General features: G+C 42.0%; 1 protein-coding gene across 2 annotated transcripts in view; it reads right to left on the bottom strand.

Annotated features, from left to right (window-relative positions):
- rab6ba (RAB6B, member RAS oncogene family a) overlaps positions 1 to 17,051 on the bottom strand; it is a 45,278-nt gene extending 28,227 nt beyond the window's left edge. For both annotated transcript variants that reach the window (XM_076079236.1, XM_076079237.1), the window contains exon 1: positions 16,814 to 17,051. In XM_076079236.1, coding sequence (XP_075935351.1) covers positions 16,814 to 16,883 — 70 coding nt within the window. In that variant the 5' untranslated portion in view covers positions 16,884 to 17,051. The remainder of the gene's footprint in view (positions 1 to 16,813) is intronic.
- Positions 17,052 to 17,801: the final 750 nt, after the last annotated feature.

Here is a 17,801-nt window from a genome sequence, read left to right as displayed (position 1 = left end):
TTGTTGACTGCCCCATCATAGAACATCTTCAACATGGTTCCAGCGATTTTCTCCAGTGATGTAGTGCTGCACAGATCGTATCGTGTTGAGATAACATTTAAAAAAAGAATGGCTAAAATCAACGTAACGCAGTCAGAGATGTCCTGACCTTGATTCTGTCGAGCTCCGAAAACAGCCACAATGTAACTGTAAGGCAGGGTTTGTCCCAATAACTACTTTTGTTAGCTGACACATTGTCCCAGAAATAAATTGCAATAAAACTATGTCATTGTCATTTTAAGACCATTACATGCCACTGATATGATGATAATATGAAAACATAATAATGCAAGCACATCCTTTCAAAGCAGTTTACAATAACACCCACTGCTTTGATTGGCTCATGTGGAACAAGACCGTCCACTTTACTTCTTCTCTTTTTTCTTAACGCGCAGCAGTTTCTGGCAATTGATGGTTCTGGCGGCGGCGGGGAGTCAGGCGGAGGGACGCGGGGTAAGCTAGCTAGCTAACGCTAATTCTTATCTCATTTGTGGCCTGATAAACAGAACATAGTACATCCATGTACTGTACGCACTTCACCGTAAGACACAGATGATGACATCAGACAATAAGCCAACGTGAGGACATTATTATATTATTAGTATCAATGGATGTTGAATTGCTTGCTAGAGGCTTTGTTAAGCTAGCTTGCTATGCTTAGTTAAGATTTAGTTGGATAAAAATGACTTATCTAATTGTAATACTAAGCAATTAGTTAGCTTAATTTGCCCCACATGTGTAATCAATGTCACAAATAATGATTTGACTGAAACGAACAGGACAATAAAAGGTAAAAAGCCCCCCCAAAAAGTCAGTTGTTACTCTCATTGGACATTGCTGTTCTACATAAACCAATGATCTACCTGGGCGTTCCCGTCATGATCCTCGCCACGGCTGCAATTAAACCAGACTCTTTCAAAGAGCAATGATCTTTTCATTCTAAAAACAAAATGCAGGCATTGGAATTAGAAAATATTAAAAATATCCAAAATAAATACCAAACAAACAACGAAAACACAAAATTAAATGTACTCTCGGGCTCTGTAATCAAAAATGTACAATGTCTGCGCAATGCTGAAGTCTCAATAACAATGTTAGGGCAAACCCTGCAGTTTATTCAAGCATCATGGTGGCTGAAGTGTTGGGAACATTCTTATGTACACAAACATGTATTTAAACACAACGGGCCAGGAATGAGGAGGTTAGCAAAAATGATCAAGGTCATGTCCATATATCATGTGATAGGATGATAACATCATAATTGTGACACACCTGTAAAATGCCCTCATCTTTTAATCATTTTATAACACAGGTTGTCAAATATTTGTGGTCTTAAGCCTAAAGGCCTGGATACACAAAATCAATTCATTCCAATGAATTGACTGCGATCAGAGGATTCGCTCACGGTGGCGAGATTAATCTGTGCAAATGTTCTGAGTAGCGTTTGATGAATTTTGACAAGCAAATTTGTCTGACAGCAATCAGCAGTCTTTGCAGTGCTGACATTGGAGGGGACAGAGAGCCCAATTCTGCTCACTGACCGTTAGCACGTTAGTTAGCTTGAAGAGCTTAATTTTCTCTCCTCTGTCAATTCTCACTGAACTATAGAAATACAGTTTACTGACTGTTAATTGAAAACAGTTCATATTATTTCGACCCTTAATGCACATACAGTTGTGTGAAAACGTGTTTGCCCCCTTCCTGATTTCTTATTTTTTTGCATGTTTGTCACACTTAAATGTTTCAGATCATCAAACAAATTTTAATATTAGACAAAGATAACACAAGTAAACACAAAATGCAGTTTTTAAATGAAGGTTTTTATTATTAAGGGGGAAAAAAAATCCAAACCTACATGGCCCTGTGTGAAAAAGTGATTGCCCCCTAAACCTAATAACTGGTTGGGCCACCCTTAGCAACAACAACTGCAATCAAGCGTTTGCGATAACTGGCAATGAGTCTTTTACAGCGCTGTAGAGGAATTTTCGCCCACTCATCTTTGCAGAATTGTTGTAATTCAGCCACATTGGAGGGTTTTCGAGCATGAACCGCCTTTTTAAGGTCATGCCACAGCATCTCAATCGGATTCAGGTCGGGACTTTGACTAGGCCACTCCAAAGTCTTCATTTTGTTTTTCTTAAGCCATTCAGAGGTGGACTTGCTGGTGTGTTTTGGATCATTGTCCTGCTACAGAACCCAAGTGCGCTTCAGCTTGAGGTCACGAACAGATGGCCGGACATTCTCCTGCAGGATTTTTTGGTAGACAGCAGAATTCATGGTTCCATGTACCACAGCAAGTCTTCCAGGTCCTGAAGCAGCAAAACAGCACCAGACCATCACACTACCACCACCATATTTTACTGTTGGTATGATGTTCCTTTTCTGAAATGCCGTGTTACTTTTACGCCAGATGTAATGGGACATACACCTTCCAAAAAGTTCAACTTTTGTCTCGTCAGTCCACAGAGTATTTTCCCAAAAGTCTTGGGGATCATCAAGATGTTTTATGGCAAAACTGAGACAAGCCTTTATGTTCTTTTTGCTCAGCAGTGGTTTTCATCTTGGAACTCTGCCATGCAGGCCATTTTTGCCCAGTCTCTTTCTTATGGTGGAGTCATGAACACTGACCTTAATTGAGGCAAGTGAGGGCTGCAGTTCTTTGGATGTTGTTCTGGGGTCTTTTGTGACCTCTTGGATGAGTCGTCGCTGCGCTCTTGGGGTAATTTTGGTTGGCCGGCCACTCCTGGGAAGGTTCACCACTGTTCCATGTTTTCGCCATTTGTGGATAATGGCTCTCACTGTGGTTCGCTGGAGTCCCAAAGCTTTAGAAATGGCTTTGTAACCTTTTCCAGACTGATAGATCTCAATTACTTTGTTTCTCATTTGTTCCTGAATTTCTTTGGATCGCAGCATGATGTCTAGCTTTTGAGGATCTTTTGGTCTACCTCACTTTGTCAGGCAGGTCCTATTTAAGTGATTTCTTGATTGAGAACAGGTGTGGCAGTAATCAGGCCTGTGTGGCTAGAGAAATTGAACTCAGCTTTCCAAAGATGTGATAAACCACAGTTAATTTATTTTTAACAGGGGGGGGGGGGGCAATCACTTTTTCACACAGGGCCATGTAGGTTTGGATTTTTCCCCCCCTTAATAATAAAACCCTTCATTTAAAAACTGCATTTTGTGTTTACTTGTGTTATCTTTGTCTAATATTTAAATTTGTTTGATGATCTGAAACATTTAAGTGTGACAAACATGTAAAAAAATAAGAAATCAGGAAGGGGGCAAACACTTTTTCACACAACTGTATCTCTATATACACAGTGCAAGAATTCAACATGGAACAACCCATCACACTGAACCTGTTGATTATACATCCAAACCAAGTAAAGTATCAGTTATGCAGTCGCTCTGCAGACAGCTTAATAAATAGTAACACCGATAGGGGATTCCTGCGAGGTGGGTTCCCAATTACAGCCTTGGTTTTAATGAAGTCTCTAGTTGGCGTGATGCTTCAAAGGCTTTGTGGAGTGAGTTAGCAACATGAGGGCCAATTAGCGGAGAGGACCGAGCACCTGCTGCTGCACAACCTGCACTTTCGACAGCAGGGCTCTGCTGAGCACAGTCAGCAGACGCCTCATCAAGGCGCCTCTTAAGAGCTCAAAATGCTATTTTACGGCACGTTAAAGGTCCAACACAGTTGGGCTCACATTAGGCTCTGCCGTTTGTGAGCTATGCAACCATAAAGCGAGTTAGTTAAGGATTCTGTCACCTCTGCATCCAAATAATCAGTTTGTGATTGAAAAACAGAAACACATTTTAATGACAAGACTTCAGTCTTTTACAGCATTATTAGAGCATTTATATAGTGCTTATGTGTGCAAATGTGTTTTTAAAAGAAGATATATCATAGAAATTTAAAATTTGTAGAAAAGATATTATAGCTGATGCTGTAAATACAGTATTCATAAATGATATCGTCCTTGCTATTAATCCATGGAACACACACACACACACACACACACACACACACACACACACACACACACACACACACACACACACACACACACACACACACTAAATAAACTGCCAACTCCATTTCTTACTGAGCTCTCTAAAGCTAAAAGATGTACTAAGTTGTCCATCCAGTCCTGAAGCTGTGTGCCAAGCAGCCAGGTAAACCCACTGCTGGTCATTTGGCGGCAGGCATCACGGAATACCCTTGAGGACTTGGCAGCCAATCAGAGCATGGCAGTGCTTTCTGCATGGGCCCAGACTCCCACTCACGAGGAGATAGATAAAAATAAAGCGGTACGTGTCATGCCTTGCCTTCGCACGACACCGGGATGAGAGCCAGGCACGCCGGGGAGAGGCAGATATCTAATATTTATCAATGAGTGACGGAACAGAGAAAAATAAGAAGTTATTTATGATCGTCCCCGTCGAGGTAAGGAGAGCACAGAGACCTGGAGAAGATACAGAACCGTGGGAGAGATATTCTGGACTCGTACTTGTTTATTCATAGTCACAGCAGCTGGCATGCAGAACCCAACAGGAGAAAGCCAAACAGCAGATGGCCTCCAAATGAATTTTGAGTTAACGAAGTTAACGAATTACACGTGCATTAACAAATCAAAAACTGCCAAAAAATCTTTCTGCAATGACACTTTCTAGTTTCAATGTTAATTTGAACCTGACAATCACAACTGTACAGGGATGTTGCACAAAACTAACAAAACAAAACTAACTGCCTGCATCGGAGTTTCATCACTTCAGCAAAATACTGTGTTAGAAAAAAAATCTACTTTATGGTTGACATACATTTGAGGGTCGGCTGCCTTGCTCAAGGGGTACTCCACAGACAGAATAAGCATCATGGCATAGTTAACTTCACCTAAAGGCATGCCCCTCCTTTGAAGATGTTTAATTCAACAACAAAAGGTCACACGATGTCCCACAAACAAGACTCAAAATCAAGATCTTGCATATTTCATACTAGCCAACCCCAAACTGAGTGACAATGAGCTCTCTGGAAGCAAACACATAACCGGTTAGAATAAGTTGCAGCTGTCAGGGTATAGATATAGACAATGCAGAATTACACAGCTTAGCTCTCTCCTGCATGGTCATACATGAGTTAATCTGCTACCATGTTAGCTACACTTAAATGAGTCAGTAAAAGTAATTGAATCATCTGTATCTATGTTGCAGCATATACAGTACAACCACGGTTTCAAATGCTTTTCAGCATATTTTGTGTCAAATGAGTTAAACACACAGGTGTTTCCACTTAAGTGTAATTAGACTGTGTGGGCGTGTGCACACCGTGCTTGATTGGCCCCGTTAGGGCAGGACCACCTCTGTTATTCTCGTTAATATAGAACGTTTGTTAGTGTCACGCTACTTCCAGCATAGCTCCGCCCACCCCCAACTTTAGGAGAGGTCTAATCAGACAGAATTGGAAACACCTGGTTGAGCGTACCAGGCAGGTTTATACGTCTGTTTACAAGATAGAACCACCTTTATTAAATTTAACATGAAAATAGTCTCTGACACTGTGCCTTGTTGTGTGAAAGCCAGTTTTAGCCTAGACAGCGGTCTCAACTTAAAATCACCAAAATAATATTTACTTGGAGATAGCAACTCTTATCACATGGATGTAACAAACCTTTTTAGCGGCAGAGCTAATACAAAGATAGAAGTGCCATTTTTTTTAGCCATGCAGGCGGCATTGCTCTTCAGGGATGGCGATGCCGGTCAGTCTGTCGGTCGGTTCACCGCTTTGGTCCAGATTGAAATATCTCAACAACTGCTGGAGGGATTGCCATGAAGTTGTGTACAGACGTTCAGGGTCCCTAATGATGAATCTTAACAACTTTTGTGATACCCTGACTTTGTGACATTTGTGGGTTTTAGAAAAATGTCTCAACAACTGTTGGATGGATTGCAAGGAGATTTTGTACACATATCTATGCCCCCCTCAGGATGAAGCGTAATAACTTATCCCCGGACTGTTCGTCCAGCATCAGCGCCAATTTGTACGAAACATGAGAATCAATCAGCAACGAAAGTAGACACAGTATGTAGTTATTGTGGTCTTATTACAAATCTGAGCAGCTTTCATTGCCTTTACAACGCGTGTCACTGCACCTGCGGAAAATTTGCAATAGGAACTCTCCACACGACCGTCCATTTACCAATACCTCTGAATAATGGATGAACATGCTTTCGAACTCAACAGTCTCCCGTGCACACATCCTGTAAAGCTCTCAGAAAGCCATTTCAGCCCTGATGCCGTCTAATGAGGCATTTCATGTTACTAAAAGCAATCACACACACACACACACACACACACACACACACACACACACACACACACACACACACACACACACACACACACACACACACACACACACACACACACACACACACACACACACACACACACACACACACACACACACACACACAGTACACAGTAAGAGCACAATGACATATCCACCAAGGTGTGGCACCAGTTCTGAAATATATAACTCTCTGTGGTGTTTGCGATTGCCCTGGGAAAGGAGATAGAAGTCATATGTCTACTGTTTGAGGCCAGGGGGCTTGAGACAGACCGACTTGATGTTTTAATGTTTAAATTAGATTCCGTTCTCACCAGGCGGAGGGCGGCTGGAGAAATGGAGACAGCATCCTCTCAGAGAAAGAGGACACTGCTTTCATTTGCAGTCTTCCATGCGTACAGTATGTTGCACTACTTCTGATGTGTTCTCAGTGCCGAGTACAAAAGTGGGATTAAGAAAGCTCATTTATAAAGCTGACTGCATGCATGGAGTGCCTTTGAGTAAATCTCATTACAGAAATGACATACAGGTGTTGAAAGTGAATACGTATTACTTCTTATACAATCAAGATCATTTTAATGCCTTACTGAAACATCCTCTCTTCCCCTTATCACAGTCCTTGTAGGCTTTCAGAGTGGACATCTCAATCTGCACATCTATACTTAGTATGTTTACCTACGGATTCATGACCTACTCATTGTCATTGCTTTTTGCTTTCTATTATCAAGCTGTTGTTCTACATCACCTTCTACAACACCTCTTAATTAGACTATATATTAGAATAAACTAAATTACCGTCATTCATTCATTTGAATGAAAACCTGTAGAATTCTCCAGTATGGACCAGACATCATATTCAAGGCTCAGACTCTTTCTATATTATATGGCAGAGCACTAAATAATGCATAAATCTATTTGGTGCACAAATAATTAAGTCCATTCTGCTAATTGAACGCTGATTAATGCGACAACATGCTCAACACGAGTATATTCTCAATGACTCACATGGAAACGTGACATTTTTTTCTAGCAACACACGTACAAGCTGCATGTATGGGACATTAATGAATAATGCAGTTTGCAACACATAGAATAGAGAGCTGCTCGAGCATGATATGTCCCCTTTAAACATTGTAGACACTAAGTTTAAGAAGTCTCAGAATATTCCACAAAAAAAAAAAAAAGAATACAGTATAGCCCGAAGAGACAACTAAATTAGACTTGCAGTGTGGTATAGGATGATTAATTAAAACCCAAAGTACCCTGTAGCCATGTCTGGGAGTGGGAGTAAACTGTCTACAGTCCTGATGACAAAATGACTGAGAGCTCTCATCTGACTGCTAAAGTTGCTGGTATTTTGTTCAGTGCCAAACACTGTGTTTAGCATACTGTGATAAAGTAAACCAACTGTAATAATCTAAACTCTTTATGGACTGTAAATTACATACAATTTCATTATCAAGGTGTCCATAAGACAATTTCCTTTGAACAACAAGAGGGAGCAGAGGGATACGTTGGGTTAATATTGACCAAAGTTCAGTCGTGGTAACAATGAGGTTAGATTTAGTCTTTATCCTTTGGTGCGGTTGTGATGAGGTCTTTAACTCTCTGAGGCATCTAATCAATGTATCACTGGAATAATTTCTGCTTCATTGATTTGTAAATCAAGCTGGTTTGAACCGGTATTGACTGCGCCAGTGAATGGTGAGAATGAGTCCATGTGTCGACCGGTGAGGCCTTTAATCTTCTCGTAGGAGTACTAAACACGGTCATTGACCCATTGACTGACGTTAATTGCACTAAGCCATTTTTTAACACTAGGAGGCTAAAAGATATATATTTTTGAAAGACTGCAACAGAACCTTTAGGCCTTTAAGTTCTCCAATAGAAAGGCAGCATCCCAATGGTGTTTCCAAAACATGTTTTTCTGACCCTGGCAAGTAGCCAGAGCCGATAAATAAATCGAGTGCATTGTGAAAACAGCAGTGGGTCAGCCTGGCATGGCCTCGGCTTTTGCTTGCATGCACCACATACAGTAGGCCCGAAGAATTATTATCAGCTAATTCTAAATCAAAAAACAACTTCATGAAATGATGGTCACACAGGATCTGGCTTCTTGAATAAAACACGAGTCGGGCACCACATTAAAAGGCACAGTCAGTGCTCCACATGTTAACTAAAGAGTCCAAGAGGCTGCAGAACTGAGCTGGGCTTGCTACCCTCACTCTCAAACTGCCATTCAGACAGTCTGACAGCAAATACATGTTATTGGTGCTCTTAAAGGTTTGTTCACACATGTGTATATCATTGCTACTCTTCTTATTATGACCAGTTGAGAAAAAGAAAATGTACAAGTCAATGAATTCAATAAGTATCCCTGTAATTTCAATGGTCAAAATGATAGACTGTGACCTAATCGAAGAAGTACGTATGTGCAACATACTTGCTCATTGGCATGGAACCAGAGGCCTATAACAAAATAGAGTTTTAATATTCAGTTTGAGCAGTCTCGACAGGCCCAGCATAGAAATGCTGACTCAAGGCTGAGCTGACACGCTATGAAACTGTAGCTTGTTTACCTTCAGATCTTTGTTCCAAGGTAGAAACAAAACAAGCATTGTGCTTGGGATCAAGGCTTGCCTTTGCTCCAAGGCTAAACTATCCCACAGCTACAGGAATGTGTGGGACAAAGTACCTCGTCTAAACAGGCACCGGCTTCTAAAGAACCGTTCGGGTTCCAGGAAGAACAAACTAGTCAAAAAGATCAAAACAGGCCCGGGAGAGGCCTTCCTGTCCAACAGAGGATCCTCAGCATAAAGGGAAGACAGAAATACATCCGATTAAAAATAACAAAAACTGATGTGACGCGATCTGAATACACTGACATCATAAGTGGTCCTACATTGCTGCAGCCAGAATGCATCTCTGCAAGTCATCTGGTAGAGATTCATCCCTTTGTCCACCGAGTGAGATAAAACACTCCCTACTATGTTAAACTGGCGTGATGAATATTCAGCTCCCCCCGGTCCATAAATCCACGCAGGAGCTTCTGCATGGTGCTCCCGCCGGCATCTCAATGAGACAATATATTGTTACGGTCACATCTACGGCACTGAACAGTGCAGATTCAAAACATTAACTCATGTCACTTCTTAAAATGGCAGAACCCATCAATAAATAAAAGCACTAAAGGCTCGAGCAGCCTCAGTGATGGGGGCTCATCTGGGGAGCTGGGGAAAGGGTAAACACTGACGGAGACCTGCTGAACTCGGTGAAGTGTCACATCCCATGCTGGGTAAATGACAGCCTTCCTGCACAGCGGGGATTGTATTCACAGAGCCGTTCTGTTTGAGCGACTGGGATTATGTTTAAATGGTATTCTCCGTCTCTCTCCTTCGACAGAGCTCACATTAAGCAAGGGAGCCCAATCTATCTCTAAGACACACAATTTAGAGGGAATGGTCTGCAAGGAGTCTCTCCAGCTGAATGATGCGAGGTACTTTAAAAGTTCCTGAATCTGTTCCTGAAGTTTTGCTCTTACGTTTATTCTAAGAAAGCAGGGTACGTTTTTGAGAACTGTGTCATCAGATATTGCTTCCCAAATCTTTTCGCTGGAATCACAACAGATTCAGACAGTGTCTCTACATCACTGCATGGGCAGCAGTCCTGCTTTATTCTGGGCAGAGTGTATAAGTGAGGCTCTGCTCTGCCATGGGCCTTTGGGAACCCGCCCACTCAGCTGTGCAGCATACCGTATGTATAACACTACCGTCGCTCTGCTTGGTATTCTTTGGCTGCAGACGAGCTCCTGCAGGACTGAAAGCACCTCTTAATAAGTCGGAAAATGTTACTTTATTTAAGAAACATTAAAAAACAAAATACTACAGTCATCAATATTATTTTTAAACCTCTCGATTTGTCTAAACATCTCAAGGGATGTGCAATACATGCAGTGTGGAATGTGTAGCAGCAGAAACATGCACCATAGCCTGCTGGTCCTAAATTAAGTGCTCCAGTATGTGGATTTGTGGAGGAATTCTCAGTTGGAAGTAGAAACAAGATTAATATTGTACACCAAAGCTAGCTGCTCGTGAGTCTGTACTTCGGTGCAGCGGTGTTTCGAGCTAAACATCAGCATGCTAACATGCTCACAATGACAATGCTAACCTGCTGATGTTAAGCAGGTACAATAGTGTTTTATTTTCATCAGATGTTCCTCACGTTCTAACTAAATGTTACACGTAGACGTGATGCTGTTGCTGACATTTTAACATTCAACTTTGTGTTTTCCTGACACAAACGGAGCATAGTTTGCAGGAGGGATGTTAATAATTAACAGTGCTATCAGTAAAACAGTTAAAAGAAATTAAAATTAAAAAAGCTAAATTAAAATCTCAGCGGTGCAGCATGTCACTTAAAGTAGAACAGCTGGTAGACAGCCGACCTTAAGTGCTACTGAGCTGTTGCTAACCTCGGGGCTAACTCTGTTCACTGTTCAGATTTACAGGTAAAGTAGCTGCATGTGTCCACGAGGATGCATTCAACACCGTGGCGGCTATCTCTCCTGTCAGGTGAACTGGGTACTCAATGCAGATGGCATTAAATGACGGATTAAACTTGTTTGTACATCTGGTTGTCGTTGCAGGGCGGCTTGTAAGGCTCAACTGACGAGAGGTTCAAATCACGTTGCTGATCAGAGTAGTTTTACGAGTACAAGTACATGAGTATGCACAGTGTCTGACCCGATACTACTATAGGTGTATCCCTAGACCATAGTTTTTTTGACCCGATAATGACGCTCGATGAGAAGTCAGAGGATCATCAAAGTCATTCTAATTCATCTTCTGGAGGCCGTGAAGGACTTGATGAGTGAAAACTATGACCAGCTTATGACGCTAAAGGAAAAGTCAGGGATGACCATGAATGAATGTGCAACTCATCCACGGGTTGCAGAGATACTTCATTGAAAGTGCAAAACATCAGCCTCATGGTAGTGCTACAGGAAAAGTCAGGGGATCACTTCAGTCGTGATTACTCCTAACAGGACTATGACTTTATGAACAAAGTCTCATGGCAATCCACCCAATGGGTGTTGAGATATTTCAGTCTGGACCAAAGTGATGGAGCGAAAGAAAACAGGTAGCGTAAAGAGGTTTATACAGTTTACTATATGACCATGCCCAGTGAGCCAGGCTGAGAAAAGAACACACATGCTCTAAGACATGTTCTTGCACCAAAGCCTTGAACAAAGAGACTAGCCTGGCACGTTGCTGTGATTGATGCCTTTTGATCGATCACACCCATTAGTGGGCAGCTGAGCCGATCAATAGCAGATCAAAGCTGTCAGGGCGTCATTTCCACCAATCCATCAGAGAAGAAGAACACTTGCCGAGAGGACGCGATGGGATGTGAAATGAAAGAGATGACCAGTTATCTTTAGATGCAGCTAGATTATCTCATGTTACAGCAGCAGGGCTGCTGCTGTAACATGAATGTAGGCTGGACTGCCAGAGACGTCGATCTTCACCTCAATATCGACAGACATGTCTTTAATCCCGTATTCAAGGAAAGCCGTTCCAGCTGAAGGTCTGGTCCCTCTATCTTCTCTACAGCTTGTTGGATTTGCCACAGGATTCAGTTAAAAAATTGGTTTCAAGCTATAAACTAACTGATATGTCTGTACTGTGATGAAACACATCAATGCTGGTGTTAATATCAACATTTCCGACCAGAACCTTTGAAAAAAATCTGCATTTCATGGTTGTGAATGGCTTAAAATGCCATCTACTGTTTTAAATCAGTCCTTTGCCTTTAGGGACTGATCTCCGTCATGAGCTCTGATAATGTCAACGCCCTCTAATCAGACTCAAACCTGAAGTTACACTTTAAGTGGAATGGAAAGAACAGATATTAAGAAGGTATAATTGAGAATCAAACCTGTACGTACTAATAGGTACTACTTAAGTTAAAATATGAGGCTCACCAGTCAAGCCATGTGACCTGCCCCACTCTGTAAAGCATGGCCAACTGCTCCCCCCTTCAGACACCTGAGGCTCTCCACGCAGCACTACAAGATCTGGCACAACAAGGAATTCTTAAGGATATTGTGTTTTCTGGAAGAGAATATCCATAACCCTATGGCACTTCTGTTGAAATGTGTCGTTTCTTGGGTGTGGCATCATATTATCCTGGTATATTTACCGCACAGCGACACACCAAATTCAATCCTGCAGCAGGGAAACATGCAGCTACACAACTGCTTAAATGTACTTTCTTTGTTCTGTGAATGTATGAGAAGTCAAAGAACTCTGAGAATTCAAAGTTGGCAAAATTAGATTAAAAAAACAAAAAGAATGTAAGACAAATGTAACTTCTTGGCATGCAATGTGAAGGTGAATGGCATCCACTTTGCTTTTGTTCGCACTTCATCCGTGATCGACTAACAGCACTGCAGTAAAGAAAAACGGAGCAAGCAGTAGCTTCAGGAAGATTTCTGAATGAAATGACTTTTGACCATCAAGCTGGAGACATTTTCATGAGCATAGGTGTACATATCAGCATATATAAAAGATTTAGTATCACAATGTAAAAACAAGATAAATGGCCTGTGTTAGCTATAAGGAAATTATTATTTGTTGCATAGAGTTTCAAGGAGCTGGAACAGAAAATAAAAAGCAAATGAAACAAACCGACCAACATGAAAATCACAGCAGTGTTTCATCTCCAGCCTCCTCTGATTCACACCAGCATGATATTGTCACCATGTAATAATTGTCTCGGTTCTTGAGAGGAAACATGGTGCACATACAGGCTCCACGTTATCTGCACATCAAGTCCCGGAAGCCGTTTTTAGAAGTCACTTTCAGATCAAACTCGTCTATACGGAAACCAAATACGTAACCAGACGGAAACGCATCCAACAAAACTGTTCTACTGCACTACCTCCTGCCAACCTTCCTGTCTCAAGTGGTGGATACCAATCCAGACACAACTGTGGCTTTTGTTTGCAACAGTATTTCTGCTTATCATTGTACAACGTCTGTATAAAATAACCGGCATGTTATTGATGTGTGCATGTGTGGGTAAATACGTGGTATCTGCATCTGCACCTGCGGTTTCACAGCCTCAGTGAGGAAAAACTCAAGTTTCATTTGCTTAGAAAGCCGTTCCCCTCGAGACGCGGTGATTGATGCATCAGACAACCAACCCAACCCTCATTTTGAAGCACATCGGTGCGGTGACTCAGCAGTATTTCTGAAGCCAGCTCTGGTTTGTGCGATGGCGATCTCCGTGCGGTGGAAGATGGGAGATGGCATTTTGATTCAGTGAGTAAAATCTCATGGCAGCCAGGCGGTCGCATCTACCAAATGTATTCCCATCTGCTTGTCTGAGGTGAAATGAAGCATGCAGCAGGGGATTAGATAAATATCTATGACCCAATAAATGCAGGGCAGTAGTCTGAGGTGTTCCAACAACGACCTGGCTGACTGCTCCGAGGCTGGAACTTGCAAAAAGCTGCGTGGGCACACCAGACTGGGATACAGCAGACTGGCCTGCTGTAAGCCTTCAGCTTTGTCAGGGAGAAATCTTGAGCCAGCCTCCTTTGTACAGGCGGTTCAGAAAACACCCAAAGAAGTATGCAGGAGGAGAGACCTCCTGACGGCTCATTTAACATTCTGCCTGCTTCCACCCACCTCTCTGACGTTAGCCGATTGTTTTATGAAAAACACAACAGCGGTGCCATCTTTTTCCTTTTATTTTTCACTCACTTCCACCGTTATGGGTCTTCACTGTACACAGTAACTACCAACCCAGAAAGAATAAGTGGTCTTTTCTGTGCTCGTGCCCCCGTTCCTGACATACTTGAGTCCGGCCGTGTACATTAATAAATGATAGTGGCAGCGCTGACGGGATTCACGCCCGCCTGGGCACCAGCTGCAATTATAGCAGACATGTCGGAGAGATGCAGCTCCTGCCGGAGACAACCCAATCAAACACGACGACGCCGCTCTCTGGATGAGCGCTGGTTGACAAATAAAGTCCCCTCGCTCTGATAGCGGGCACAGACCTCACTCCTCCAGACTGGCTGGGACCCGTCACTGCAGACCGGCAGGGTCTCCGGGGGCTTAAGGGTTCACGCGTTGTTACCAAAGGTGCCACAGAATGAGGCCAGCCACTGCATCCTACGCTCCAAAAGTCAAAGCTCCAACATCATATCAGGCCAAAGGGTTTTATCTCGCTGATAACACTTTACAGCGGTTACCATAATTACCATGCAGTGGTGATTATGGGAAACAAGGGTTTTCTTTTAAAAGCAGATTTTAAGAAGCGATAACTAAAGGTGTTGCACTATTATGGAATGTGCTTACTTACCTGCCCACAGTTATAATGGGACAAGATTCATTGATGACAAATGTTCCTTAATAATAATAATTCAGGCCTACTTTCAGTTACAACCAATTTATGTCCATATATGTCACACACGCCTGTAACTATTCTGGATATTATAATATATCCTGTAATGCTCTGCACAATAAACACGCACAGAGTAAAACTGAATAAGTAGAACATTATTCGCGAGAAAAGGAAAAGAAAAGGAGCTGCAAACCTTTGTCTGACCTGAAAGCCAGAGGCCTCTGCTATTATATTACTACCAGTTGCTCATTCAGCATTTAAATGATAACAAAGACCATGAATATTGGTATTTGAGATGAAATAAAGCTTTACATAACACACACAAACTCAAACATAATGAAGACCTATAAATCCTTTTCAATACTAACCCTTCTAATAAGGAATACATGATGTCTCTTCATCCCTGTATGGTTGTTTGCTCATTGCAATGTGAAAGCATTGAGCAGCCTTGTGGTCTGGTGAATATGAACACTCCCTAATTTAGGTTTGTGCTGCCAAATCCCCTTTGGCTTGTTGCTTGGCACTAAACGTCACAAAGCTGCCCAAGAGTCAAGCCAACCAACAGGCCGATGTTTGCATATGATTATATTTACTCTCATTTCCTTTCATTTAGAGATGAAAGTAAGGTTCACTTTTTAACATTAGTGGTTAATCTCTGAAATGATAGAAAATAGTAAACAAAAAAATGACCATCATGTCTGCTAGAGCCCAATTTCATGCCTACAAATAACTTGTTTTGCCTGACAGTCCAAAACTAAAGATATTTAAAATACAATGTTATAAAACATTGAGAAATCCTTGTTTATTCTTATAGATGAATCGACTAATTGTTATAACAGCAGTCTTAACCAGATGCTCTGCAGGGCAACATTCATTGTCCGTAATGATCTCAGGGTTTCTGATTCTTAATGCATCTCAGTGTACAGAGATAATCCACATATTACACAACATATATCCTCTATTATTGAGACAATGAGGACGCTACGCTGTTGTAACAGGAACAAAATATACTGCGTCATGCATGACCCCCCTTTATACTGGATGATCAATAGGACCTGCTGAAGGCCTGAACCATGACTAATGTGGTTCAGTTGGCTGCTCCAGACCTCTGAGTTATAGACGATAAACAGACCTGCTCCGTTCAAAAGACAACGTAAACCTAAAGATTCAAATCATGTCTCATCCAGCTCTGTGCGGTCTCGTGAGAAACTATTTTGTTTCAACATTGAAACCTCAAAAAAAATAAAAGGCACGGATAAACCAAAGACGGGTCTCCACAAGATGTCATAATGACGTCTTAGTGTGTGTCATGCAGATCTTACGCTAAAACTATACTTAATAGATCAATTAATTCATCATGCACGAACACAAACTTGGTCAGACTGGAACAACTCCAGGACAGAGACTGCAGCCGCACAAGTTCTCTCATCTCTGAGGAGCTGGGTGTGTCTCCACACAGGAACCTTTACCAACTCGCATCATCCACGGCATCAGAGGCTGCACACGGGCTCTACATGCAGATATTCAGGCTCATGCACCGAGCATTACTCATGTCAAACCAACGCTGTGTAGATCTGAATAGTCTGGGGTGTTTCAAAACTAATCGCCACCTTAAACGCCTCACAAGGCAGAGATTAAAGCTTTATTACAGCCTCTGTAATATCACTGTTAAACTTAACTGCAGGCTATTATTCTCTCTCACACACACACACACACACACACACACACACGTCTATTGTCTGAAGCTGTAATTTGATTTAAATCACGCCCTCCCTTCCTCACCCTCTCTCTCACAAACTGAAAGCACACAGTTCACCGGTGAAGACATGTTGTCTTTATCTTTCCGTTTAAACCCTACTACTCAAAATAAACATAGAACCTCCGGACTATAGCGAAACGTAACGTTACGACTCTTCAACGAGATGAACTCGCTGACTGGCCAGCAGGTGCAACGGGTTCACTTGACACGCGACCGAGACTGAACTTCTCGGGAGAATTTAAACATGTCTCACCACTTTGCTCCCCCAGAAAGACGAGTTTGAATTTTCTTAGAGGGTTTCCAAAGTCACTGCCAACAGACATGTTGAAGAGGAGGAAGTCTGGACACCGGAGGACAGCCTGAGTGGACCCGTGTGTTCCCACTCGAGTTCTGCGTTGGTTGGTGAAGATGCTGGGTGGAAAAGGCGGTGGTGTTGCTCTCCGTTCAGCGCCCGTGATGGGAACACACTACTACTGCTGCTGCTGCTGCTGCACCGGTCCGTGATGGGTGGTGTATTTTTACTAACCCGAAGGCTTCTGCGCATGCGCGGCCTCTCCTCGTTCTCCGTGGAAAGACAGCTGTGATATAAAATGACGTCATGTGAGTCGGAGGAGAGGGAGAGGCCGACATGACAACCGTGCTGCTGGGCCCCGGTTTCATCCGTCTGGAAGAACTTCTTCACTTGGTTCAACACAAACTATGCTAACATGGGTTTATACGTTTGTCAATCACGCTAATAGTTTACACTTAAAGGGGTATTCCAGTGATGTGGCATTGCACTCCCATACAGTTTGTGAACGCGTAAGAGACAGGTGTAAAAAAAAAAAAAAAAAAAAAAAAGAAATTGTTAAAATTAATGGTCCACAATGATTAAAACACTGGATTCTACAATTTCCCAGAATGCAACTTGATACGAAATACCGTACTTGCCTCTAAATGAACCTCTGTAGTTTACAGCTGTGACAACCCTGATGACATCATGGTTATTTTCTCAGACTTTAGAAATATAGAGACATATATTCGATATAGATTAAAGTGCTATGTCCAGATATTTAGTCACTTACTCACCTGTACATACTATGTTAACTGTGTACTTAGTGCAGAGCAGACTAGACACATTTCACACAGACTAATCAGCACTCAAATGCTAAAATACTTATACTAATACTTGTTTTTTTATTATATATCTATTCATATTTATTTTTGTGTGTAACAGTTTGTTTGCGGTCAATTGATGAAAT

Source organism: Anarhichas minor, unplaced genomic scaffold (genome assembly GCF_050575085.1).
Source record: "Anarhichas minor isolate MPS153535 unplaced genomic scaffold, ASM5057508v1 ptg000071l, whole genome shotgun sequence".
NCBI classification, from domain to species: Eukaryota; Metazoa; Chordata; class Actinopteri; order Perciformes; family Anarhichadidae; genus Anarhichas; species Anarhichas minor.
This window is presented reverse-complemented; position numbering and strand designations above follow the sequence as displayed.